Genomic DNA, 24,837 nt, shown 5'->3' with positions numbered 1-24,837 from the left:
TTATTCTGTATTCATGAGTTTTTAGATAAATATTTTTGTACATGTGAGGCTCAGAACGAAGTCCTCGTCCTCTGTGAAGGCTGCAGTTTGTCTGCAAGTGTTCCTGAGCCCATGCGGTGATTTCCACTCCAGAATCGTGGCTGTTATTAATGTAGTATCACCTGAAGATCACGGCCATCCAATATTGTTTTTGTTTTTTTTCCTTTTGCGTACACAATATTTCTCTATTTTTTTGTCGGCTGGGAAACGTTCTGCAGCTGCTGCTCATCGCCTCATTAAAACCCGACATGTCTGAAAAACAAACCGACAGCTCTGAAGCGACGTCCGTTGGCCCGGACTAAACTGTATCATCGCTGTTTGGCTGCGTCGCTCAAGTTTTCTTTTCTTTACATTTTACCGCAAAGAGCCGAGATTACAAGTCGGGGAAAAAAAGAGAAATTTGCAGTTATTTCCTGTTAATATCTTTCCCTTGTTGGCTCTAATGAGAGGAGTCGCCCCGTCACTTTCAAGAGGGCTTAGCAGCAGTTAGCTGGCTCCGGGCGGCGCGGACAATAATCACACTTTAACTCAGACTCACAATGACTCACACCACTTAATCCTCTTTCAGAGGCGGCCATGAAACGCCAGAGGCAAAATTAATAGATGCTAATGGCCGCCTTCAATCAAAGCCGAGCGGGATCCAAATCTGCCAGTAAGGCCTATTAATTAACATGTGGAGGGGGGGCAGTGTGTGTGTGTGTGTGTGTGGGGAGGTGGGGGCGAGGAGGGGGGGTGGAGCCAGGATGGAGCTCCACGGTTCACACGGGCCTCTGCAGGGCAGCCCATTAAAGGCGGAGGCGGGGGGCCTTTGTGGAGCGGCCAGGGTCACAATTAGAGGCTCCTGAATGGGTTGGCATTTGTCCTCCAGGTCCCGAAGCTGGAGAGGGCGAGACGAGGACGAGGCCGGGTCGGACGGGACGAGGTCTGAAACGACACGCTAACAACACGGGTCACGGAAAACGTTTTTATTCCGAATTCTTTAAAAAATGCTCACAGTCGTGCTCCTCAGAAGTTAAAACTTATATTACTAACCTTCAATTCAAAGTTTCAGAAAATTTAAATATGAACATTTGAGCTCTCCGGCCTGCAGCGCCCCCTGCTGTATGAGTGTTTAACAGTTTGTTTTACATGTGAAACAAACTTCTGATGAACCAAAAAAACAACTTTCTTAAAAATGATTGACAATTTATCATCTTCAGATTTGAGAAATTAGAAGTTTGTAGTTGCTGTTGTTGTTTTATAAATGATAAAAATATCAGCTAAATCCTTTTTAGATTTGATCGATAACTGCACATTAAAAAACATTTAAAGGACAATTAAAAACACTTTCTTAAACCACCAAATAATAATTAATTCTCATAGAAAGAAAGAAATAATTTTTCGCCCTGATTATATTTCAATTAAAGGTTTTTAATGAACCTTTTTCCCCCCAAAATTTTTATCAAATATACATTTTTAATGTATATTTTTTATTAATTGTATAATTATTTTCATGCAGATGAATAAAGTAATGTATCTTTAGTCATTTGAAGTTACAGGTGTTAAAGCTATTTACCGTGTTTGTATGATGTTTACATGAACAATAAATATAAAAAACAGCAGCTGAAGTCAGACGTTAAAGGAAAAAGGAAAAATAAAAGTATAAATAATTTTGTATGATTCATTTCAGTAATTTTATAATTGTATTTGGTTAATATTTCAATAGTTTGAGTAACTTGCATAACTTAAAATCAACTTCAGTCGACTAAAAGTCCAACAAACGTTTATGTGATTATTAGCATACACTTCCCAGCATGCACTGCACTAATGGTAGAATTACCCACAAATCCTTCTGACTATTGATTCATGCAGACCTGATGTGGAGTTAATAGTTCTGATTTATTGATCGGCTCAGTCACAACATGAGAGATCAGCTGGAGCAGGAAACACACACACACACACTCACACACACACACACACACACACACACACACTCACACACACACACACACACAGACACACACACACACACACACACAGACACACACACACACACACACATACACACACATACACACTCACACACAAAAATCATGTTTTTATCCCTTCAGAGGACGTTTCATTGGCTTCTATTTATTTCCTGAATTTGAATCTTAAATCATTTCAGATTAAATAAATTAATAATCTGTGTGAAGAGATTTATTCCAAACAACACGTTTGATGAGGTCCAGTAAACAACAACAACAACAACAACAAGAGGTACTCTGACTGACAGAAATTCAGCTTCTGTGCAACTAAACACCAACAAACATAATTCATTTTTCACATTTAGTCGCAGATAAAAAAATAAAAATGAACGTTAAACTCATTTTATTTCTATGTTTACAGTTAGGATTTCAAAATAAAAGAGAATAAACACGAGTTGGTGACACAAAACCAATGAGGTGTGGACCAAACTTGGTCCACGGGCCCCAAATGGGTCCAAACAATAAACGATGAAACAGAGTTCTGGTCAGTTGTGTATAAAGAAGATGAACCGGTTCAGATTCGTCTTCTTTGATCCTCTTCAATGATTAAAAAAAGGATCAAACATAAAGGAAATCTTTACTGTTGTTCAGTGAAGGGTTACAGCGCCACCAGCAGGACAATGAAAAAAACGAATTAGAGTGAAACAAGAGGCTGATGGATGATAATAAAAACCCCAGTGAGCCGTTTAAATCCTCTGAAAGGCCGACGAGCTCGTTAAACTACAGAAAACTCTTTAATCTGGGTTTTAATTTGGTGTCATATTTATCGCCATACCTTTATTTCTAACCCTGGTTTTTCTCAATTTATTGACTTTTTTGTTTTTGTTTTTGACTGATTTTTACACTTTATTGCTTAAAATTTTTATTCTGTCATTTTATTTGTGCTTTTTATATTTAATTTGATTTATTTTTTGTGTTTTTGTGTTATTTTAATGTGAAAAGCTTTGAGCTTCTATTCACTTCCTGTCAGTTAAAATCACTTATTTCCGAATTTATTGATTTTAAATCAGATTTTTTTCTGATAAACTGAAGGATTCATTGTTCAGAAAATTCTCCTACTTTTTAAAGTTAAATAAAATGTTTGAAAAGTTTTCCTGATCTATTTCTCTCTCTGATTTATTTGTTTATTTATGTGTAAAGTTTATTGGTATACAGACATATTGATACATAATCAGTCAGTCAGTGAATATTCGAAAATATTACAAATGATTATTGATGATTATTGTTTATTGATTCAGTGTTCAGACTTTGTCAGTCTCATCATCATCATCCTCTTAATCATCTTCCTCCTCTTCATCACTGTCAGTCATTATCATCATCACCTTTCACTCTCCTCTTCCTCCTCCTCCTCACCACCCACAAAATGGCTGTCGCGGAGCCCGTCAGTGCGCATGCTCGGCGCACCTCTGGGTGGGCAGGGCAGGTGTGGGAGCCTGTTGACGGACAGACACTCGCGGCGCGGCTCAAACTCCGGCACGCGGCGGCAGGAGGCGCGAGGACACACCGACCGACCAGAGCCCCGCAGCCCGCCGCTCTCTGCCCCAAACCCGGCTGCAGCTCCCGCGGACCCGCGCTGCTCGGCGCCCGGAGGCTTCTTCACCCCCGCAGCGGAGCGGCAGAGACACCTCCCCGGACAGGTGAGAGGAACTTCAGCCGCCTCCAGGTGCAACAAATCAGGATCTGCGCGCTTTTACGCACCAGCGGACTCCGGAAAGAGAGTTATGGGGGAAGTCCTGGACCTGGACTAACTGGACGCCGCTTTCTTCAGACCTTCATCCTCCTCCTCCTCCTCCTCCGCTCAGCTCCAGGTGTCTACGATGTTCCAGCACAGCAGCAACAAGAAATGCTTCACCATCGAGTCTCTGGTCGGGAAGGAGGCGAGCGGCCACAGCGGCTCCGGGGATGAGCCCATCCGGCCCACGGCGCTCCGCTTCCCGGACTCCCTGCACCCGGCCGCCGCCGCCGGGGTCTTCGGCTCCTGCTTCCAGGGTGGCAGCGGGAGGACTTTGTTCTCGGCCGGGCCGGACATGGTGCTGCACGAGCCCGGGACTCACGCGCAGGGAGCCGGCGGGCTGCCGCTGCACCCGCTGCAGATCCCGCCGCAGAGCTTCTTCGGCCCGCAGCACCGAGACGCGCTCAGCTTCTACCCGTGGGTGCTGCGGAGCCGGTACCTGGGAGCCCGCTTCCAAGGTGAGTCAGGACGGGGGGCACCGGGGCATGATGGATTTTAGACACTTTGAGCCTTTCTCAAATTTCTTTGATCAGTGTGTGTGTGTGTGTGTGTGTGTGTGTGTGTGTGTGAGTGTGTGACAGAGAGTGTGTGTGTGTGTGTGTGTATACATGTTTTACTGAGTGTGTTGCAATAATATCAAAGCAGAAAGAATACATTTGATTAAAAAAATTAGTTCAGCTTCAGTTTAATGATTCTTATTTCTATTATTTAAGATTAAAGGTTACATTTTGTATTTTTCCTCTATTATTATTATTATTATTATTATTATTATTATTATTATTATTATTGTGAGGTAACTTTTCATATTTAGTTGCAGTTTGGCCTGAGACTGAATTATTGTCAGATTATTACTTTTCTGTTTATCATTAGAAATTTCTCTTTGCAGCTCCACGTGTTTAAAAATAAATCTAATATTTGAAGTTTTCTGTATGAAGAAGCTCAGATTGTTTAGATATAATCAATATTTATACTAGACCTGATTATTGTTTTATTTATTTGATCAATCGCTTCTTTTTTTTTAAACCAAAATTTAATTTTTAGACTTTTATTGTTTTGTTTTTCCTGCATAGATTTTTTAAAACTTCATATTTTCTCACCGCCCTCTGATATTCTTCTAATATTCCTCCTCAGTGTTTCTTTGATTTCCTGTTGTGAATTAAAATGACATTTAAATTGCGGAGCTGCAAACAATCAAACATTTAACAGGAAGTTTTTGGTTGAAATAAAGTTTCAGGAGATAAAAGAGATTTTTCTGAGATCATCTCTGAAACAAGTTAATCGATGTGAATTTAAATCGTCACGTGTTTTAAAATCCGGATTCCTTATTAATTAACTGGATGATGTTGGCTGTTTTCAGTTTTTATTTCATTATTAAAACTAACGGAGCTTCAACGTTTCTGAAACGAAGGAAAAAAAGATGACATTTTTCAGTTTTGTGTCTAAAGATAAATATTGAGAGAAAACGACACGTGTGAAGCTGCGGAGTTTTTCAGTCTGAGTCTGATTGAAGGTTTTATTGATGACTGTAAGCAGGTGTTTGATTGGTGATCTGCAGACATGTGATCAGAAAGTTCAGAAAAAGCTGCTGCGGCCTAAAAGTGAAAAACTTCCGGTTTACAGAAATAAAGAAAATCATCCGTGAGACGGTAAATAAACAACCGTTTATATTGACGTTATATTTAATCTAAATGTTGAAGTCACAAAATGTAAATCATTAGAATTTTATTTTTATATTTAATAATAAAACAGAAAATAATGACATAACGAAGATAACCGTAACACGATAGAGTCCCCAGAAACATAAAATAACAATAATGAATAACAACACTGTGATTGAATATAATTATTCCTTACAATAAAAAATACTATTTTCCAAAAATCAACAATAAATAAAAAAGTTGATAAAAAAAAATTAAATCGAGATATTTAGGGAATTATGTAGGTTACATAAAATAATTGAAATAAATTCTAAAAATATGTACAAAAACATTCAGCGAGTTTATTCATGAAAAAAACACCAAAACAATCAAACCACTTCAGAGAAAATGATAAACAATGAAATGTCAATATTAAGAAAATATAACAATTTTAATATAGGTAAAAAAAAAATGGGCTCCTAGTAATTTATTGTAGTATATTGAAGAAATTAATAATAAATGCCAAACAATTTTGTCATATTCATATATTGTAGAGCAATATAACAAAATACACAAAGAAACACTGAACTGTTTTGGAAAATCAGTAAAATATAATAATGAATAAATTAATTTTGTACATGAATAGAAAAAGTAAAACAACACGAAAGAGTGAGAGACGAGAAAGTGATTTTTAATCCAGAAGAAAGTTTGAGAGTGTTTGGATCTTTTCGATGATGATGAAGCTCTGCAGCTCTTCATCGTTCAGATGTTTTCACGGCTGTCAATCAAGTTCTGACAGTTTCAAACAAAGTTCTGAAAGTTTAAACAATGTTTGAAGAAACGAAAAGTTTAAATCATTGTTTTTATTTCTTCAGATGTTTTATAAAATCTAAACGAGCTTCCTGATGATGATGATGATGAAGAAGAGTCTGCAGAGATGAAGATGTTTATAGATTTAAATTCTCCAAACGAGGCTGCATCTTCATCTTCATCTGTTTGTGTTTTTGTTTATTTATTTAAGCTTCACATAAAGAAACAATTCAAATGCAAAATATTTCGTCTGCAGGAGGCTTTGAACCAGAATGTCGTGATTATATTTAAATATTATTGATTATATTTACATGTAATCATGACGTGTGCTGTTTTGTCCAGTTATCATCATCACGACTCACCGCTCGGATAAAATTATAATTATATTAATTTAAATTCTAATTTCAGCATGAAAACAATTCATTTTGTAGCCAAATTCATTGTTTTAAAAAATAAATCTTCAACATTTCAATAAATTGTGTATTTAGGAGCCAAAATGATTGATGACAGGAAAATATTGATAATTGATTCAGACGAAAGTAATGGTGGAAAAAAGGAAATTCTTTTGCAGATTTCAGCGTCAAAGAAAAAAATGTTCTGCTTGTTTTTGATGTTTTTTTGTAAACTGACTGTTTTTGGAAAAACAAAGATGACGGAAGACATTTTGTTTTACAGACAAAACAATGAAACACTTTTGTCACGTTTTTCAAACAGAAGAACAGAAGCAGCCAAATCTTTGAGATTTCAGCGTCTGAGAAAATTAGTGCTTTTTTAAAAAAAAATTTTTTTTTGCAAATTAACTGAAATAAAGTGAATATTTGGAGACTTTTTAAAGGCCGTCACTGATATAAAATTAACATAACCCAAACTATTTTTCAAGTTTCTTCACAGAGTAGACAGTCAATCAATCAATCAATCAATCAATCAATCAATCAATAACTTTGGTCATTTGTCATCCAAAATTAATTTTAACATTTACATATTTGCAGATTTCAGTGTTTCAAGAGATTTTCCTAAATATGAATATTTTGTCATTTCTTTATGACTTTTGGCCGAACAAAATACAATTTTATTTTATTTTATAGGCTGAATGAGTAATTGATTCATGGCTTCAGTTATTTTTCAAGAAAAAAATAATTTCATCAGATCAAATATCTGTAAACTGAATATTTTTGATGTTTTATAGATGAACTGATTGATCATGAATCTTCTTGTTCTGTTGGGGTCTATTTTCTGCAGCGGATGAATCCAGTGTGTGTTGTTGTGTGTTGTTGTGGTTGTTGTTGTGGTCGTTGTGTGTTGTTGTGGTTGTTGTTGTGGTCGTTGTGTGTTGTTGTGGTTGTTGTGTGTTGTGTGTTGTGGTCGTTGTGTGTTGTTGTGTGTTGTGTGTTGTGGTCGTTGTGTGTTGTTGTGGTTGTTGTGTGTTGTGTGTTGTGGTCGTTGTGTGTTGTTGTGGTTGTTGTGTGTTGTTGTTGTGTGTTGTGGTTGTTGTATGTTGTGTGTTGTGGTTGTTGTGTGTTGTATGTGGTGTTGTGTGTTGTTGTGTGTTGTTGTGTGTTGTATGTGGTTGTTGTGTGTTGTGGTTGTTGTGTGTTGTTGTGTGTTGTGTTGTTGTGTGTTGTGATTGTGAGGTTGTGACAGGATGATAGAAACACTGAGGTTTGCGGTTCGTCCGAGTCAAACTGTAGTTACCTGTCCAGGTGATTAATCCTCCCCCCCTCCCTCCTCTCTCACCCCCGCCTCCTGTCTCTGCTGCTCCTTCACAATAAGAGCGTACTGAAGTCTCCACATCAAAACACTTCATCACATTTATTATTTGTTTTTCATTCATCAGTTTTCTAACTTTTACCTGAGAATAGATGAGAAAAAAAGCTTCTCTCTGTTGTTGTTTTGTTTCTCTCTGTTGTTGTTTTGTTTCTCTCTGTTATTGTTTTGTTTTTCTTTGCAGTAGTTTATTGAGAAAAAAGATGATAAATTAGAAGGAAGTCATTATATCCTTCCTCCTCCTCCTCCTCCTCCTCTTCCTGTCATCACAGCACGAGAAAGGAATACAAACAAACAAACCCTCTGTTGTTGTTGTTGTTGTTGTTGTTGTGAGGATTGTTTGGGGCGATCTGAAGCCATGAGGTTGTGAACACACAGCTTGTTGTTATGACCTGTTTCCAGGTGTGTTAAAAGGGTCAGCTTTTCAAAATAAGAGACTTCAGGAGAAGTTTGATGAAATCTTCTGGATTTATCTGAAATTTAATAGAAAGATTAAATATTCGTCCTCTTTGTCTCCTCCTCGTCTCCTCCTCCTCCTTCTTCATCTTGATCTGTGATGAAGCTGCTCTTCTTCCTCTCGGCTCAATTATTGATCCTCTGATGGTTCTGATCACTTTTGGTACTTTGATCTTTGATCTTTGATCTGATCTGATTTAATCAGAGTTTCTGTTTATTAGATCGTTCAGGAGGTTGTGAAGAAGTCGTGTTCTGATTATTGGAGCTTTCAGACTTATTGATCCTCTCGTTTATCATTTAATTTCACAGCAAAGCAGCTGAGTAAACTAAAAGTTAGAATTTGTGAAAACAAGTTCTGAAACTTTATTGCTGCAGAAAGATTTTCAAATTAAAAGGTCAAGAATTATTGAAAACAACAGTAAAATCCTGCAAACAGATGTTTTTATTCACGTTTGTTTCTTTGAGGATTTGATTTGTTGAACTGAACTTTTAGTTTTCTCGGTGCGTTCGACGCCTCGAGCGTTTCCGCTGCTGAATTTTCCTGGAATCAAACTGAACCCTCGAACGCCTCTCGGTTCACCGTTGTTACATTAAAGCATCATTTTCAGCCGATTTGACGCTCAACAGAAATATTTGCAAGCCGAAACGAGCCGTATGTCACGGCTGCACACGCTCAGTTTGCATATGAATGTCGCTAACGCTGGTAAAAGGCGTGAGAACGTGTCGGCTTTCTACCCGCCGCCATTGTCCTCCTCGCCGCCTCCAAGCCGCCGCCCACCCGCTTCTTTGCGTAGCGCGTGTCGACGGCGGCGTCTCAGAGAGAAATCCAGGTCCAATTTGTTTTTATGTAAAATTATCATAAAGAAAATTTACGTGCGATTTTAATAAATGGTCCGAAAAGTCGAGGACACAAAGAAACGACGTTGAGTTTTAGCGACGCGTCTGATTTATGAAACCGCTCGCGTCTGATAAACAAATGAGCTGCGAAGAAACGTCGACGTTCATCTCTTCAGGAAAATCAACTCGACCAAAAACAGCTGCAGCTCAGAACCGACGCTAAACACGACATCGTGTTTGTTTTTTACTTTTTTAACGTCCGAGTCGCAGTTTTAGTCGTTTAACTAGAAATTAAACGAAAGTTCACGTAGTTTTAAATATTTTGACTGTTAAACTTCGTTGTTTTCTCTTTTGTTCCGGATAATTAAAGTAGAAGAACGTCTTCGTCACGCAGACCGGTTTCTCAAAGTATCATTGAAACAAGTCGTAAAATATTTCTCGGACGTTTCACTTCGTCCGAGTTCGAAACCGAGAAATGTTTGTTTGTGTTGAAGAAAAGTTTCAAATCGTCACTTTAAAGAATCTTAAAACTGAAAATATTTCACGTTTTTACTTTAAAAAGTCGATTATCTGACGTTCAGATTTTTCCCGTAAATCAGTTTGTTGTTTTGATTTCTTTGACTTCTGTTTCCTGTTCTGCTTCCTATAAGCGTCTCAGCACTTTGACATAAAAAACATTTCATAAAATCTATTTTCAGCTCTTGAACTGGAAGTCAGCAGCTCCAGAAAGAGTTTCATCTGTTTCTGCAGATCCCAACAGCTGATCAATGTTTCTTTTATTACAGTCGTCCCTGGTTTCATCGTGTGGAAACATTAAGCTCCATTTTTATTCAAGCAGGTTGTTGTTCAGTTTCAGACCTGCAGCTGCTCAAAGACTGAAGCTACAGACATGTTTCCACCAGCTGATCAATGTTTCCACCAGCTGATCAATGTTTCCACCAGCTGATCAATGTTTCCACCAGCTGATCAATGTTTCCACCAGCTGATCAATGTTTCCACCAGCTGATCAATGTTTCTACCAACGACTTCAGTCTTTGTACCTGATCAATGACTCTGATCAGCTGCAGTTTGACTGATGACATCAGAACTTTCAGATTATTTGAGGTTTATTGATTATTGATGAGCTGTCAGCCTGTTGTTGGATCCTGATTTATAATTTCTGGATAAAAAATGTCTGCGGTTTGAGATGCAAATGTCAAATGGATGAAGTGTTTGTTCAGATTAAACAGAGCAAACACACACACACACACACACACACACACACACACACACACACACACACACACACACACACACACACACACACACACACACACACTGTTTCGTCCCAGTGTCGTGTCTGAAGTTTCCTCTGCAGCAGCATCTTATGGTTTCGTCCAGGAATCGCTCTGATTGGTCACAGCAGCCATCTTTAGGAACAGAAGTCTAGTTTGCCCTGCGTTTCGCCTATCTGGCTACAAACCCTGATTTTATGCCTGCAGACACGAGTCAGGGCACGATAGGATAATGCTTCTCTTTAAAAATAGCATGGAGAGAGAGAGTGTGTGTGTGTGTTTGCGTCTTTTGGGGGATGATTTGTTTGTATTTGTTTGTCTTCGTGCTCCTTTTCTTTTTTATCAGGTTTTTATTTTCTTCCTGCGTTCATGTTTTCACTTCTGCAGTTTCTTGACTTTCATCTGTGAAGAAAAGAGTTTAAACTGCAGAGACCAACACGAGTTTTACTTTCCTCAGCTCCAGTGAACCTGCAGAAGATGTTTGTTGACCATTGTTTGTTTGTTTGTTTGTGTTGAGGAGACGACAGCAGTCCGGAGAACCTGCTGCTTCACGGTCCGTTCTCCAGGAAACCCAAACGGATCCGGACGGCGTTCTCGCCCTCTCAGCTGCTGCGCCTCGAACGGGCCTTCGAGAAGAACCACTACGTGGTCGGAGCTGAGAGGAAGCAGCTGGCCAGCGGGCTGTGTCTGACAGAGACGCAGGTAGGCATCATGGGAAACGGAGGAGGAGGAGGAGGAGGGAATGATGCATGATGGGAAGACGAGGTCGAACAACAGCTTTTTATGTTTCCTGTGAAGGATGAAAAAAAATTACAGGAGAGGATTGAAATTACAAGAAAAAAATATAAAACAGCTTTCTGAGAAGGATTAAAGAATGAATGAATGAAAACTGAGCAGAAAATATAAATCATGTCATAAAAAAGTCATACGACAGTCAAAGTCACACCACCAGCAAGAACATGCAATCCTCCACACAAAGTTCCTGTCGAACCCAGAACCTCCTGATTGTCAGGACAACGCTGGCTTGGAACTGCTCCATTTTGCTGAGTTTATTACCTGCTTGTCTGACTTATATAACTTTTAAACATGCTGTTGAAGAGGGATCTACGGTGCAGCGGTTGGTGGTGTTGCCTTCCCGTCAGAAGGTTCCAGGTTCGAGACTCGCCGGGGAAAGGATGACATTAACATCCTAGATGAAAAGTCATGTCAAGGGCAAGAATCAAACCTGGAACCTTCTGACTGGGAGGCAACATCACTAACCACTGCACCACCGTGCTTTCTTTGAGAAAATGTTTAAAAGTCATATAAGTTATGTAAGTCAGACAAACATGCAATAAAGGCAGCACAACTTTGAAGTTGCTAGCGTTGTCATCTCACAATCAGGAAGTACTCGGTTCGATCAGCGGCGTGGAACTCTGTCTGTGGAGGATTGAATGTTCTTGCTTGTAGTGTGACTTTGTCACATTTACGACTACATGATGTTTGTTTTACGTCATGGACTACATGCATGAGAACATGCATAAGTCAGTCGTCCATATTTTGGACGACATATTTTACTTTTAGATTATTACTTATGCAGGAACATGCAAATTCCACATACAGTGGTGTGAAAAAGTGTTTGACTCCTTCCTGATTTATTTTTTTGCATGTCTTTCACACTTAAATGTTTCAGATCATCAAACAAATTTAAATATTAGTCAAAGATAACAAGTAAACACAAAATGCAGTTTTTAAATGAAGGTTTTTATTATTAAGGGAGAAAAACAATCCAAACCCACATGGCCCTGTGTGAAAAAGTGTTTCCCCCTAAACCTAATAACTGGTTGGACCACCCTCAGCAGCAACAACTGCAATCAAGCATTTGTGATAACTTCCAATGAGTCTTTTCCAGCTGTGGAGGAATGTTGGCCAACTCATCTTTACAGAGTTGTTGTAATTCAGCCACATTGGAGGGTTTTCCAGCACCAACCTCCTTTTTAAGTTCATGCCACAGCATCTCAAGAGGATTCAGGTCAGGACTTTGACGAGGCCACTCCAAAGTCTTCATTTTGTTTTTCTTCATCCATTCAGAGGTGGACTTGCTGGTGTGTTTTGGATCATCGTCCTGCTGCAGAACCCAAGTTGGCTTCAGCTTGAGGTCACGAACAGATGGCCGGACGTTCTCCTTCAGGATGTTTTGGTAGACGGTAGAATTCATGGTTCCATTTATCACAGCAAGTCTTCCAGGTCCTGAAGCAGTAAAACAGCCCCAGACCATCACACTACCACCACCATATTTTACTGTTGGTATGAGGTTCTTCTTCTGAAATGCGGTGTTACTTTTACTCCAGATGTAACGGGACACACACCTTCCAAAAAGTTCAACTTTGGTCTCGTCAGTCCACAGAGTATTTTCCCAAAAGTCTCGGGGATCATCAAGATGTTTTCTGGAAAAAAATGAGACGAGCCTTAATGTTGTTTTTGCTCAGCGGTGGTTTTGGTCTGGGAACTCTGCCATGCAGCCATTTCTGCCGAGTCTCTTTCTTCTGGTGGAGTCATGAACACTGACCTGAACTGAGGCAAGTGAGGCCTGCAGTTCTTTGGATGTTGTCGTGGGGTCTTTTGTGACCTCTCGGATGAGTCGTCGCTGCTCTCTCGGGGTAATTTTGGTCGGCCGGCCGCTCCTGGGAAGGTTCACCACTGTTCCATGTTTTCTCCATTTGTGGATAATGGTTCTCACTGTGGTTCTCTGGAGTCCCAAAGCTTTAGAAATGGCTTTAGAACCTTTTCCAGACTCATAGATCTCAATTACTTTCTTTCTCATTTGTTCCTGAATTTCTTTGGATCTCGGCATGATGTCTATCTTCTGAGGATCTTCTGGTCTACTTCACTTTGTCAGGCAGGTCCTATTGAAGTGATTTCTTGATTGAGAACAGGTGTGTCAGTAATCAGGCCTGGGTGTGGCTCGAGAAATTGAACTCAGGTGATAAACCACAGTTAAGTTGTTTTAACAGGAGGGGGAAACACTTTTTCACACAGGGCCATGTGGGTTTGGATTGTTTTTCTCCCTTAATAATAAAAAAACCTTCATTTTAAAACTACATTTTGTGTTTACTTGTGTTATCTTTGACTAATATTTAAATTTGTTTGATGATCTGAAACATTTAAGTGAGACAGGCATGCAAAAAAATAAGAAATCAGGAAGGGGACAAAAACTTTTTCACATCCCTATAGAAAGTCCCAGGCAGGGATAGAACCACAAACCTTTAGACTGTGAGACGACAACGCTGACAACTGCACCATTGTGTTGCCTGAAATAACTTGAACGGAAGTCATACTTATAGCATGTCGTCAGAAATAGAACTAAATTGTCTTTAATGTCATCTAAAATATGATAAAAAGTCATACTATAGCATTTAAAATTAAATAGTCACAAAGTGAACAAAGTACTGTTCTGATCCCGGTTTCGTTTCGATCAGGTTAATAAAAGTGATTTGATTGCGGGACCGTGTGGGATTTGAACCCGCCACTCGGCCACCGTTGACACTGTTCTCAGTCAGTCTTCAGCCTCTCTGAGCTCCGTCGTGTTCGTCGGGATGAAACCGGGTCTGACGTCAGGCTGCTGGTGGAGGTCCAGACCGGAGGACGGACGGGGGGGTGATGAGTCGATGTTTAGTCAGCTCCCTCTGCCTTTTTTCTCAGGCTGTTTGTCATCAGGTCGCCGCGGTGATACGAGTCCTGACGCCAGCCGAACGACGTGAATCATTATTTATGAGCCAATTTCACAACACGAGAGGAAGAGAGGGCGAGCAATCATCAGTCAGCTGAGAGACAGCAGCACTCATTAATCCCACATAAATCACAGCTTTGTGCAATCAGTGCCCTTCAGAGACGATAATGATCAACGATCCGCGTTCCTGCAGGACGATTTGATCCAGGTCAGGTTTAATAAGCTGCCGGGGGCCCCGACCGGGGGCCCCGACCGAGCTTGTAAGGCACTAATATTTCTGAATTTGCGTGATGTCAACGTCCATAAGTCACAGGTGGGAAAAAGTAGTCAAAGTTCAAATTTAAAAGCTCAAAATTCTAATTTAAAGCTAAAAATTCAAGTTTTATAAATATATATATATACACATGTACACTTACATAATACTTACTGACTGGTTCCACCTGCTGCTCACAGCGCTGCACATTGTTGGCTCCTCTGAACGTACCGATGGACCTTCTGTTGGGTCATCGGTACTTTTTGGATTTATTTGTTGTCTTTCTGTTCGTCTCCTCTGAAGTGTTTTAAAAGAAGTTTGTTTTACATTTGGTCTCGTTGAGAAAAAGCCGTCAGAGGAACTCGTAACTTCTGAGCCTCTGGCACCACAACTTCCTTTAGCGTAAATTAAAAGTCGTCGGTATCTTAATGACACAACTTCCTGTCCCAGAAGTGCCACCCGAGGCCTCTGGGAGTGACGGAGTATCAGTCGCGTCCATCTGCGTCCTGTCATCCACATCCAGTTGATTCACGGGTTGCGTAACCTGAGCTGCGAGCCAGCACGACGAGTTTTAACACTTCTGCGTGTCTCAGTCGTGTTTTACCAGCAAAAGGCTATTAAATCACCATCAGGCTCGCACACATTTATTATGATCGCTGACAGCAGAACAGGCGGTAGCTGCTCCAAGATTTCCAAACAGTAGTGCTCAGGTATGTTTCACCCGCCTGGATTTGGACGGTTTATCTTCCTGCAGATCTTCTCAGGCTCCGTCTGATTGGAGGAAAATGTCTAAAGCAAGCGGCGACCATCAGTGATGTCATCGTTGGTTTGTGAACATTATGAAGCCTCCAGTTCAGATTCTGTTTTTTGGAGCCGACCTCTAGTGGCACTCGCTGGTATTGCAGCTGAAGACACTTCTGGATCAGAACCATTTTACAGACCTGAAGCTACGAACTCTTCTATATCCAGACTGAGGTTTTAAGTCTTTAGTTAAGCCACTGAGGGACCGTCAGAGACTCCCTGCTGAGCAGCTCCCCATATCATGATGCTGCCGCCGCCGTGCCTCCCTGTAGGAGGGTGTATCACTGTAGGAGGGTAACATGTCCGTGTTTCCCCGTGTTAAGACGTACCCGTGTCCCCACCTGCAGGTGAAGGTCTGGTTCCAGAACCGCCGGACGAAGCACAAGCGCCAGAAGCTGGAGGAGGAGTCTCCGGAGGCGCAGCAGAAGAGGAAGGGAAGCCAACACGTGAGCCGCTGGAGGGCCGCGACGCAGCAGGTCGGCGGGGAGGACGTGGACGTCATCAGTGAGGACTAGACTGCAGCAAACGCACTGTCACACACAGCTGTCACACACACACACACACACACACACACACACACACACACACACGCACACACACACACACACACACACACACACACACACACACACACACACACACACACACACAAGTCGGGACAGTTGAAGCATCAGACTATTTGGCAAGAAATACGTTTAAAAACTTGGTAATATTTGATCATGTACACAAGATAACATAACAGACTTCAGCCAAGGCCTAGATTTCAAAATAAAAGTCAATATTATAAAATAAAAGTTGATGCAGTCACAGACATATCGGAGGAAAAGCCTAAATTTCAAATTAAAGTTGATTTAGCCCAGGCTTGAATTTCAAAATAAAAGTAGATAATTCTAAATGAAAATGTATATAGTCCTAGACATACTGGAGTTGAGGCCTAAATTTCACAATAAGAGTTGATGCAGTCATGGACAGCCAAGGCAGATTATTTCCACTCTGGATTACAACTCAAATTTGTTTTGCTTTGTATTATAATGAAATGCAACAATCTGTTAAAATGTCCCACTAAATTAATAAATACATCAAATCTTTAATAACAGGAATATAAGGTTCTACAAAATAAAATAAACTTCCTGTTTTAAGGGGAAAAAAAATCAGGCCTAGAATTATTTCACACTTCTGTTGCTCCAAGAATTCTTAATAATATTATTAATTTATGATCAAATTTGATGCAGAAAATAGATCTTAAAAAATACCTTTTACACTTTAAACTTGAGGAAACAGTCATCAACACTTTTAAAGACTTTTTTTAAAACCTGCAGAGTTCCTGTTAACAAACATTCGGTTCATCACAGCTTTGCACGCACACACACACACACACACACACACACACACACACACACACACACACACACACCTACCTTCGAGTGACAACTCACCTCTCTGATGATGGATGGACAGATGACAGCTGTCCTCTGACAGACGATGACACTGATGGAGGATTGCTTTTTTAAATAAAAGAACTTCCTGTTGGAGTTGGACTGACGAGGACTCTCGGAGTCCGATCGGGACCACAGCTGCTGACTGAACACTCGATGGTGGATTTCGGTGCCAAAACACAAACCAGCATCCTGAAAGAGAGACGAAGGACGCGAGACGCTGCAGGTTTCTGAGCGTCTGTCTGCAACAGACGGCGGCCGGCTCGCAGGAAGTCGGAGCGACGAGGCGGGAAAAAACAGAAGAGCGAGGTTCGTCCAAGCAGGGAGGAGTCAAAAAGAGGAAGCGGGGAGGGGGCGGAGTCTTTGTTCATGCAACCTGCAGAGGTCCAACTGTGTTTGTAACAGGAGGAACTTCTGCAGCTTTAACCGAACACGTTAAAGGAACGTTACAAAGTCGGTCTGTGAGGTCGCAGACGAGTGAAACCGACCAACAGGACGAACTTCAGAACAACAAACACCAGGCGACCTTTCAAAATAAAGGTTTTCCAGAATTCTCCTTCTAAACCATCGGGATAAGAAGTCAACTTTTCTCGCTCATTTTCGGTGTCACAGCTCTCCATTTTAATGTCGTGTCGCCAAAAAACAAACGAATTGAAAAGGTTCTATCATATTTTTTTTATCCAGATGTGAGAAGTAAGAACTAATCAGGAAAACATCATTAAAATGACAGTAAAAGAAGAATAATAGTCCCATTTAAAGGGCCGGTTGCAGCGGAGTGCTTCGAGTGTTTGTTCTGAAGTTTCTCTGAAGGTCGCCGGATGTTCATGTTTCTGACCAAACTCTTCGTGTCCCGCTGGACGAACCTAAAGTCTCGTTTCACAGTCGTTCGATCGCAAAAACAAACGAGTTTCTAAATCTGAAAATATTCAGTCTTATTTTTTTTATCGTCAACAAATCTCACGAGCACATCGACGACCTGCAGCCTCTGATTAAACTCCTCACTACTGAACGTGCTCTGATTTATAACGTTTACCTGGATTTTAAAAAACGATCTTTTTACATCCCAATTTATTTCCTACTTAAACACTTAAAAACTAACTTTTATCAGACAAACAGGAGGAAATGTCGTGTTTGTCGGGGACTATTTTCATCAGCGGATTAATCTGTTAAGTCGTTTTTTCTGTTTACAGTTGCACATAATGAGCATTTATGAAATATACTTTAAAACTGGCCTTTAATCTTTATGTTGGGAAATAAAATTTACAAAATAAAGTCTAAATTATGAAATAAAATGTCCTGTAATCTCTGAACTCTTAGTCACAGAACAGCTCTACATAACAATTAAGTTAAAAAAATGAAGTATTTAAAAACTAAAACAGGAGTAAACTGCATTTTTGAAGGGACTATTTTCAGCGGCGGATGAATCCACGTTCTGAGCTCCAGTGAATGTTTCTGGCGGCGGGAGACGCGCTGAGCCACAGTGTGTTGGTGATGATAAACAGGAAGTGTGGTGTTTCTTTAAAGAGGTTTTTTGATGATGCAACAAACAGGAACTGGATGGAGACAAAGAGGAAGTGGATGAACTCGTTAAAAACTGTGAAACTGGTGCAGGATTCCTGCGGTCGTTCGTTCTTTCTGCTGGTCGTTTTTTTTTGTCTTTTAGTGGGAAATGTAGGTATTTATGTACAAAATGGATTTGAAAAAAGTATTCTATGCATCTGATGTGTATATAATGATAATAATAATAATAATAATGACGTGTGGACTGTCCCGTTTGTTTGTTTGTTTGTTTGTTTGTTTCTCTCACTGCATCAGTTTGTTTCTTCTTCCTTGACAGATTTACCTCATCATCTGCTTATGTAGCACTTCTTCTTCTTCTTCTTCTTCTTCTTCTTCTTCTTAGATCTATTTTTTCATTGTTTTAGGATCGAATGCACTAACTGTACGTTTCCTCTCAGAAAGGAAGAAAAAAATGACAGAAGCTTTGTACTTCCTGTGTTCAGATTTGGAGAAAATAAAAATAAAAAAAACAAATTAAAAAGGTTTTTCTGTGTGATTTGATTTGATACACTTTATTAATCCCCGAGGGGAAATGTCTTCCCTACAGCAGGGGGGCTCTCAGGGGGGAGCTGCTGCAGCAGGCTGCCACTAGCGGGGCGCCAGGTAACCTGACCTGAGGTGCATGTTTTTGGATGATGGGAGGAAGCCGGAGAACCCGGAGAGAACCCACGCAAGCACAGGGAGAACATGCAAACTCCGCACAGAAAGGCCCAGGACCGGATTCGAACCCGGAACCTTTTTGCTGTGAGGCGACAGTGCTAACCACTGCACCACCGTGCCGCAGATGAAAATCTGATGAAGTTTTTGAGGTTTTTTTTTCTGTTAAAAGTTTATTTTGTGGAGATTTTCTTGGAGAATTGACGGTGTTGTTATACTTTTTTTTTTTTTGGATAAATCTAAACTGAACCGAAAAAAAATTATATTTACAGAAATGTGACTTTGTATAACCTCCTTTGAAATATGAATTAAAAACAGATGGGTTATTTAGAGAATAAATCAAAACAAATTTAATTTAGAATATAAATGGAATTATATAATTACATATGTTATTTAAAAAGGGGACCTGTAATAAAAACAAACAAAATAGTCATTTTAATGTATTTTTATTTGAGTGTGGAAACACGGATTTAATTAATTTTCATCTGCTTGTGCTATTATTGGTAACTTATCAGATCTAATATTATTATTACATTTTTAAATAAAACTATAATTTAAATTGTTTTTTATTTCTATTAGTAATATAATTATTGTTACAACTATTTTTTTTGTTTATTTTATTAATTTCAAAATAAATGGTTCCTTTCTGTCTAAACTGTAGCCGAAAGGCCGACATATAATTATGCTAAATAATTCAATACTGACTTTTAAAAACACCGACTGAACTGAACAATAATTTAAACATATATCGAAATATTACAGGTTATAAATATTTTATATTTAAAAATTCAATGCAGCTAATAAAAATCCAACAAAACGTTTCAGATCAGAATCAAGGATTTTCAGAATGTTTCTTACATTTCTGTTTTTTTGGGCTGTTTTTCACAGTGACATATAGAAGTGAATAAATGTAACCAGATGCATACATTGAAGGGGGATCAGCGGGTGTCAGACCTGGGACTCCCCGCCGGGTGAAGCTGATCCTCGGCTGCGGTAGCGGCTCTCTCCCCGCAGCGTCCCGGTCTGCCTGCGGCCTCTGCCGGCTTCTGGACCTCCGGGAGTCCCGTCCTCTCTGCGGTCCGTAGATCTGCACGTAGAAATAATACAACAGGATTCAAAGCTGTGAAGCTGCAGCGACGTGTTTAATTTTTCACGTTTTCCGTCAGAAGACTTTGAAATATTTCGCCACGTTTCTGCTGCAGATTCAGGTTTCATGAAAACCTCTGAAATATCCGACAGGAAAAAAAAACACGTGGTTAAAGTCCGTTCAAACAGTTAATGTTGAGAAACATCTTCAGCTGCAGCTTCTGTTTGTAAAACTTCACCTTAATTAGACAGAATATAAAAAGTAAAATCCACCTGCAGGCCCGGTTTAACCTGCAGAACCCCCACGGTACATAACAGTTGTATTACGTCATCAAATAGGGTCTAACAAGATCAATTAATTACTGCAATTAAGGCAAATCAGGGTCAAGGTTCACGTGACCAACAAATCAACTGAAAAAAATCCGGTATAAATATGTCAAAGCTGCTCAATTAACAATAAACACATACAAATACAGACTAAAAGTAAATGAGTAGAAAACAAAAGAAACACAACCAGGTGATTCTAATAGAAACAAAAGTAGAAACTCAAGCGGGTGAAATATTGTGATGAGTTGATCAATCAGTGGGACTCTTTAACAGTTTGCTTTTATAAAACAGGAAACAACCAGTCGATTATTCCAGAAAACTGTCCGACCTTCATTCTGTCTGTGAATCCAAACTCAACCTAAAAGTTTATTTGAAACTTTTCCAACAATAAGCTTTCACTTTAGTCCAGTTCAGGAAGTTCCTGCATCACATGACCTCAGCTGGACCAACTGTTCAATGCTGAATTATATGTTCTAAGAAATAATAAGTTGGACAGAGAAATAGAGTTTTTATTTATTATTCAGGAGCCCAACAATGAAATTCTGTCTTTAAAGCAAAAAATAAGCGGAAATTAAAGGGAAAAACTGCATGTTTAGGGGTTTATTTTGTTGTTGATGCTATTTTTCTGTTTATATTTAGAAAAAAACTAAATAATTAACAATAATTTTACAAACATCAGGTGAAAATAAACAAAATAAACCTCAGTGGTGCTTTCATTGATCCAAACTGGGTCTAAACAACAACAACAAACAGACGAAGAACAAGCAAATAAACAACAAAAGAACAAGTGTTATTGTGAATATGATGAATTCCAGGTGAGAACATGTAAATCAGGAACCAAACGGGGCAAAACTCCAGTAAATAAAGAGCAATATATGAATATGATGGAGATGTAATCACTGCGTATCCTCCGCCTCCACTCGCTGCTACCTGCCTGTATATGTTGCTGTTGTTGCCATGGAAATGTTTCAATATTCACATCGGGAGGCTGAAATGAAATAACAGATGGTGCGACGCATGGAGGTGCAACGGCCGACAGAAACGCATCGTCACTCTGGTTTTATCTGCTCGGAGCGAGTCGAGTCCGGAAGAACCACCACGATTATCGATGGTTATTAAAATCAATTATCTAACCAGTTATCTCGGTGTTGTTAGCTAAAGTCACTCCTTCTTCTTAGTTTTCTGGAGGTCCATCTGAAAATAATCCCTCATTCATTAGAAAAGAAGATTCAAGAAGACCTGTTTTTGGGGGCGTGTCTGTTTGATTGACAGGCCTGTGGTGCAGTCAGGTTACAGCTATCGGTGGGCGGGACGTAGTATCGTCAGGTTTCCGATCAGATCGGTCAGATCCACCTCTGGCTCCTCCCCCAGCTCGTCCAAATATGGTCACTTCCTGCTCCGAACCGCTCCGAACTAGCAAGATGGTGACGGACAGAATCTGAACTGGAGGATTCATAACGTTCACAAACCAACGATGACATCACTGATGGTTGATGACATCACTGATGGTTGATGACATCACTGATGGTTGATGCTTGTTTATTTATGACCTCTACATTTCACAATGAGGTATAGCCACTGACACGGTGTCCTCTAGTGGACTGGTGGATGTATTACAAGCTTTAGCGTAATATTACTGCTGGACAGAGTACATCTTTGTTTTTTTCTTGCAGAACTCAATTGTTCAACACTTGTCGAGCTTCTCGCCCTCCAATCAGTCGACTTTCTGCAATTAGCATCAATCATCTGCCACCTCGAGTCGGAGGGGCTCGGCAGCTCTGCGATGTTAATCAAAGTATTTATCCAAACAAGTCAAATTAACCCGACCTCTCATCACAGAACCCCCTCAGCTGCCAAATCAACTTAATTGCTGCAAATGAAAAGCAATTGAACATCAGAGCGGGTCGTTATCGGTGCTGCTGCTGGAACTCAAACATCCGACTTCTGTCCAGTTTCACAAAACACTTCATCATCAGGAAGTTTACGGGCTGCTGGATTTACATGAGGTCCAGTAATCACATGCTCGGTTGTGGTTGTACACACATGAACTCAGAGAATCGTGCTGACGGAGGGGAATTCAACCTTCAACCCACTCCTGCTTACAGGCGGTTCCGGTGCCTCTCGGGTCCGATTATCGAGCTTAATAAGAGGACAAACTTCAAGTTGAAGGTGGAAGTGAAGATGGTTGAAGTTACTTCAGGATTAAATCCACAACAAATAAGCTTCAAACCAACAAATTCAGTCCTTCTAGGCAGTAAAAGTAAAGTGAGGACATAAAAATAAACCGCTGAATAGTGTTCGAACATCTGCAAACTTCCTAGCGTTGGTTTAGACTTTGTTCAGAGCATCTGGGAACCTCTCAGTCCATCTGCAGATCCAGTCCGAGTCCATGGTTCTGAAATCAGGTCTCTGAGGGGTTCAGAACCGGAACCTTCGGACTCAACTATCAGGTGTGAAGGACCGCGGTCCGGACCACAGGACCAGAGTTTGGTCCAACCAGGAGACGTCGTCTCGGTGTCGGTCGAACAGACCTTCTCGATGGTTCGGATGTTCGATTTCACCAAGTTGATGCAGGTTATTGTCACGAATTAAACGAGAGAAGAAGAAACAGAACTGGAAGAGAAGTGAAACTGGGGAGAGAAAAAATGACAAATGAATATGTAGAAACTTTTAACTTCAGAGAATAATAACAGAAACATGGCAGCAAAAAGCTCTGAACCTAAAAACAGGCCAACGTCAGACACAGCTGACAAATAAATCTCCATGTTTCAGTCTTTTTGGATTTAATTTAGATCTTCTGAATTTCTTTTTAATCTATTTTTAGTTGGTCTTTTGTCTCTTTCTCATTGTTTTAGATCTTTTTGTCATCAGTTTTTGTGGGTTTGTTGTTGTTTTAGATCTTTTTTAGGCATTTTTGTGTTTGAAGTTGTTTGGAGTCCGTTTTTTGTTGGTTTTATGCTTCCATGCAGAAGTCCAAAGGGTTGCAGTCGTTAACTCCTGATACGTAATGTATTTCTCATTCAGCTACTGGAAGAACAAGAACCAACTTCCTGTTTGGACTTTTCTCAGCAGAATCCATCAACGGCTGCCAGAATGTAAAAACACCAACACGAACACCAATAAAAGTCAGTGATTCACGTCCATCGATTATCGTACAGCATTTATTGACAGCTCCACCTCACTAGCTGCCACGTAAACTCCTGCGTTTATGAGCATCCGGATGATGGATGGACTAATGTTTCTCCCTAATGTGCCGCAGACTTCACGTGAAGAAAAAAAACTCGCCGAATCCCAGATGCACGAAGTTTTTCTCCTGCAGAGCGAGAACACGCCTCACCGACTCCAAAGCCATCCAACTTTCTCCAAAAAAATCCCCTGACGAGCCAAAGGCCTGTCAGTGCAAACATCCCCGTGATTTGTAGCTCCCGTTGCCTTGACAACGCAGCCGTTGGGCTTGATTTATGACAGCCATGACGGGCTAATGATGGGTTTTGGGGTGTTGAGCAGCGGGTTTATTTTTTTGGACTGGAAGAGCTGGTTGGGCCGGAGCAGACGCTGCTCCCAGATCAGCCTCCTGAGAGGATGGCGATCAGAGCTGATCCTGAATCAGCGCCCGCAGGCCGCCTCACCTCGCCCCCCCCTGAGCGTTTCCTCCGCCGCCACCTGGACGGGCCGCCGTGACTGGCTGAGAGCGGCTCGGGGAGGAAGTGACGCGCCGCCTCCAGCAGCACAGCTCGGCCTGGAAACGCTGCGTTTTTAATGAATCGCTGAAAGGCTCTAATTAAGTGTAACGACTGCAGAGGAATTAGACACGAGGGCAGAACAATGATTGGGATAATTAAACTAAAATGTTATTTTCTCCGTGATTAAGTGTGACGTTAATGCAGCAGTCCAGGTTGCACTCTGTTATTTAGATTATTGCTTAATTTCCAGGTCGACTGAAGCCGTTTGCTGTACGGGGAGGTGATGGCTAAATAAATAATTTCATGGTTTCATACTGACGTTTAAGAAAACTTCTGGCAGGAGAAATTATTTAAGATAAATGTTTTAACCTTCTATTGAAATGTCAAATTTCTGTTTTGAACAGTGTACAAGAATACAAATATACAGATTAAATATGGACAGAAAGGGAAATCTGACCGATTATATTCATCCCATTAATAATTGTCGGTGATTGTTGTGATTAAAAATATTTAATTCCGCTTCAGTTTTTCTCTTTGCAGTCTTTTAAGATATTTTTTGAATCTCTTTTTGTAGTCGTTTTTGTCTTTTAATGGTAGTTTTGAATTGTTTTAGTCTGTTTTTGTTTCTTTGAGGTTGTTTTGGATCTCTTTTTTGTAAATTTTTGTGTCTTTTGTATTTGTTTTGAATCTTTTGTCTATTTGTAGTTGTGTCAAATCTTGTTTTTTTTTTTCGTCCTTTTAGTCATTTTGTAACTTTTCTGAGTTGGTTT

General features: G+C 40.2%; 1 protein-coding gene and 1 long non-coding RNA gene across 5 annotated transcripts; one reads left to right on the top strand and one right to left on the bottom strand.

Annotated features, from left to right (window-relative positions):
* Positions 1-3,442: 3,442 nt before the first annotated feature.
* On the top strand, positions 3,443-24,093 carry emx3 (empty spiracles homeobox 3). Of its 4 annotated transcripts, none has more exons than XM_069143929.1 (3): positions 3,443-4,235; positions 11,073-11,257; positions 23,409-24,093. In XM_069143929.1, exons 1-3 carry the CDS (start codon positions 3,863-3,865, stop codon positions 23,481-23,483), a joined length of 633 nt encoding a protein of 210 aa, XP_069000030.1. In that variant the 5' UTR covers positions 3,443-3,862; the 3' UTR covers positions 23,484-24,093. The 4 variants fall into 4 exon arrangements, with proteins under 4 accessions (XP_069000030.1, XP_069000031.1, XP_069000029.1 ...); XM_069143930.1 differs by lacking the exon at positions 23,409-24,093 and adding an exon at positions 18,862-19,149; XM_069143928.1 differs by lacking the exon at positions 23,409-24,093 and adding an exon at positions 15,666-16,732 and having other exon boundaries at positions 3,444-4,235; positions 11,076-11,257.
* Positions 11,253-17,152, bottom strand: LOC138194906 (uncharacterized). The gene is made up of 3 exons (XR_011177967.1): positions 16,755-17,152; positions 15,648-15,861; positions 11,253-11,345 (listed from the first exon to the last, which is right to left on the bottom strand). It is a non-coding gene; the product is annotated as an uncharacterized lncRNA (long non-coding RNA).
* Positions 24,094-24,837: the final 744 nt, after the last annotated feature.

Source organism: Embiotoca jacksoni, unplaced genomic scaffold (genome assembly GCF_022577435.1).
Source record: "Embiotoca jacksoni isolate LCO1_2020_lvr unplaced genomic scaffold, fEmbJac1.0.p SCAF_117, whole genome shotgun sequence".
Classification (NCBI taxonomy): domain Eukaryota; kingdom Metazoa; phylum Chordata; class Actinopteri; family Embiotocidae; genus Embiotoca; species Embiotoca jacksoni.
The sequence above is the reverse complement of the archived record's forward strand: the minus strand, read 5'-3'. Positions and strand labels throughout refer to the sequence as shown.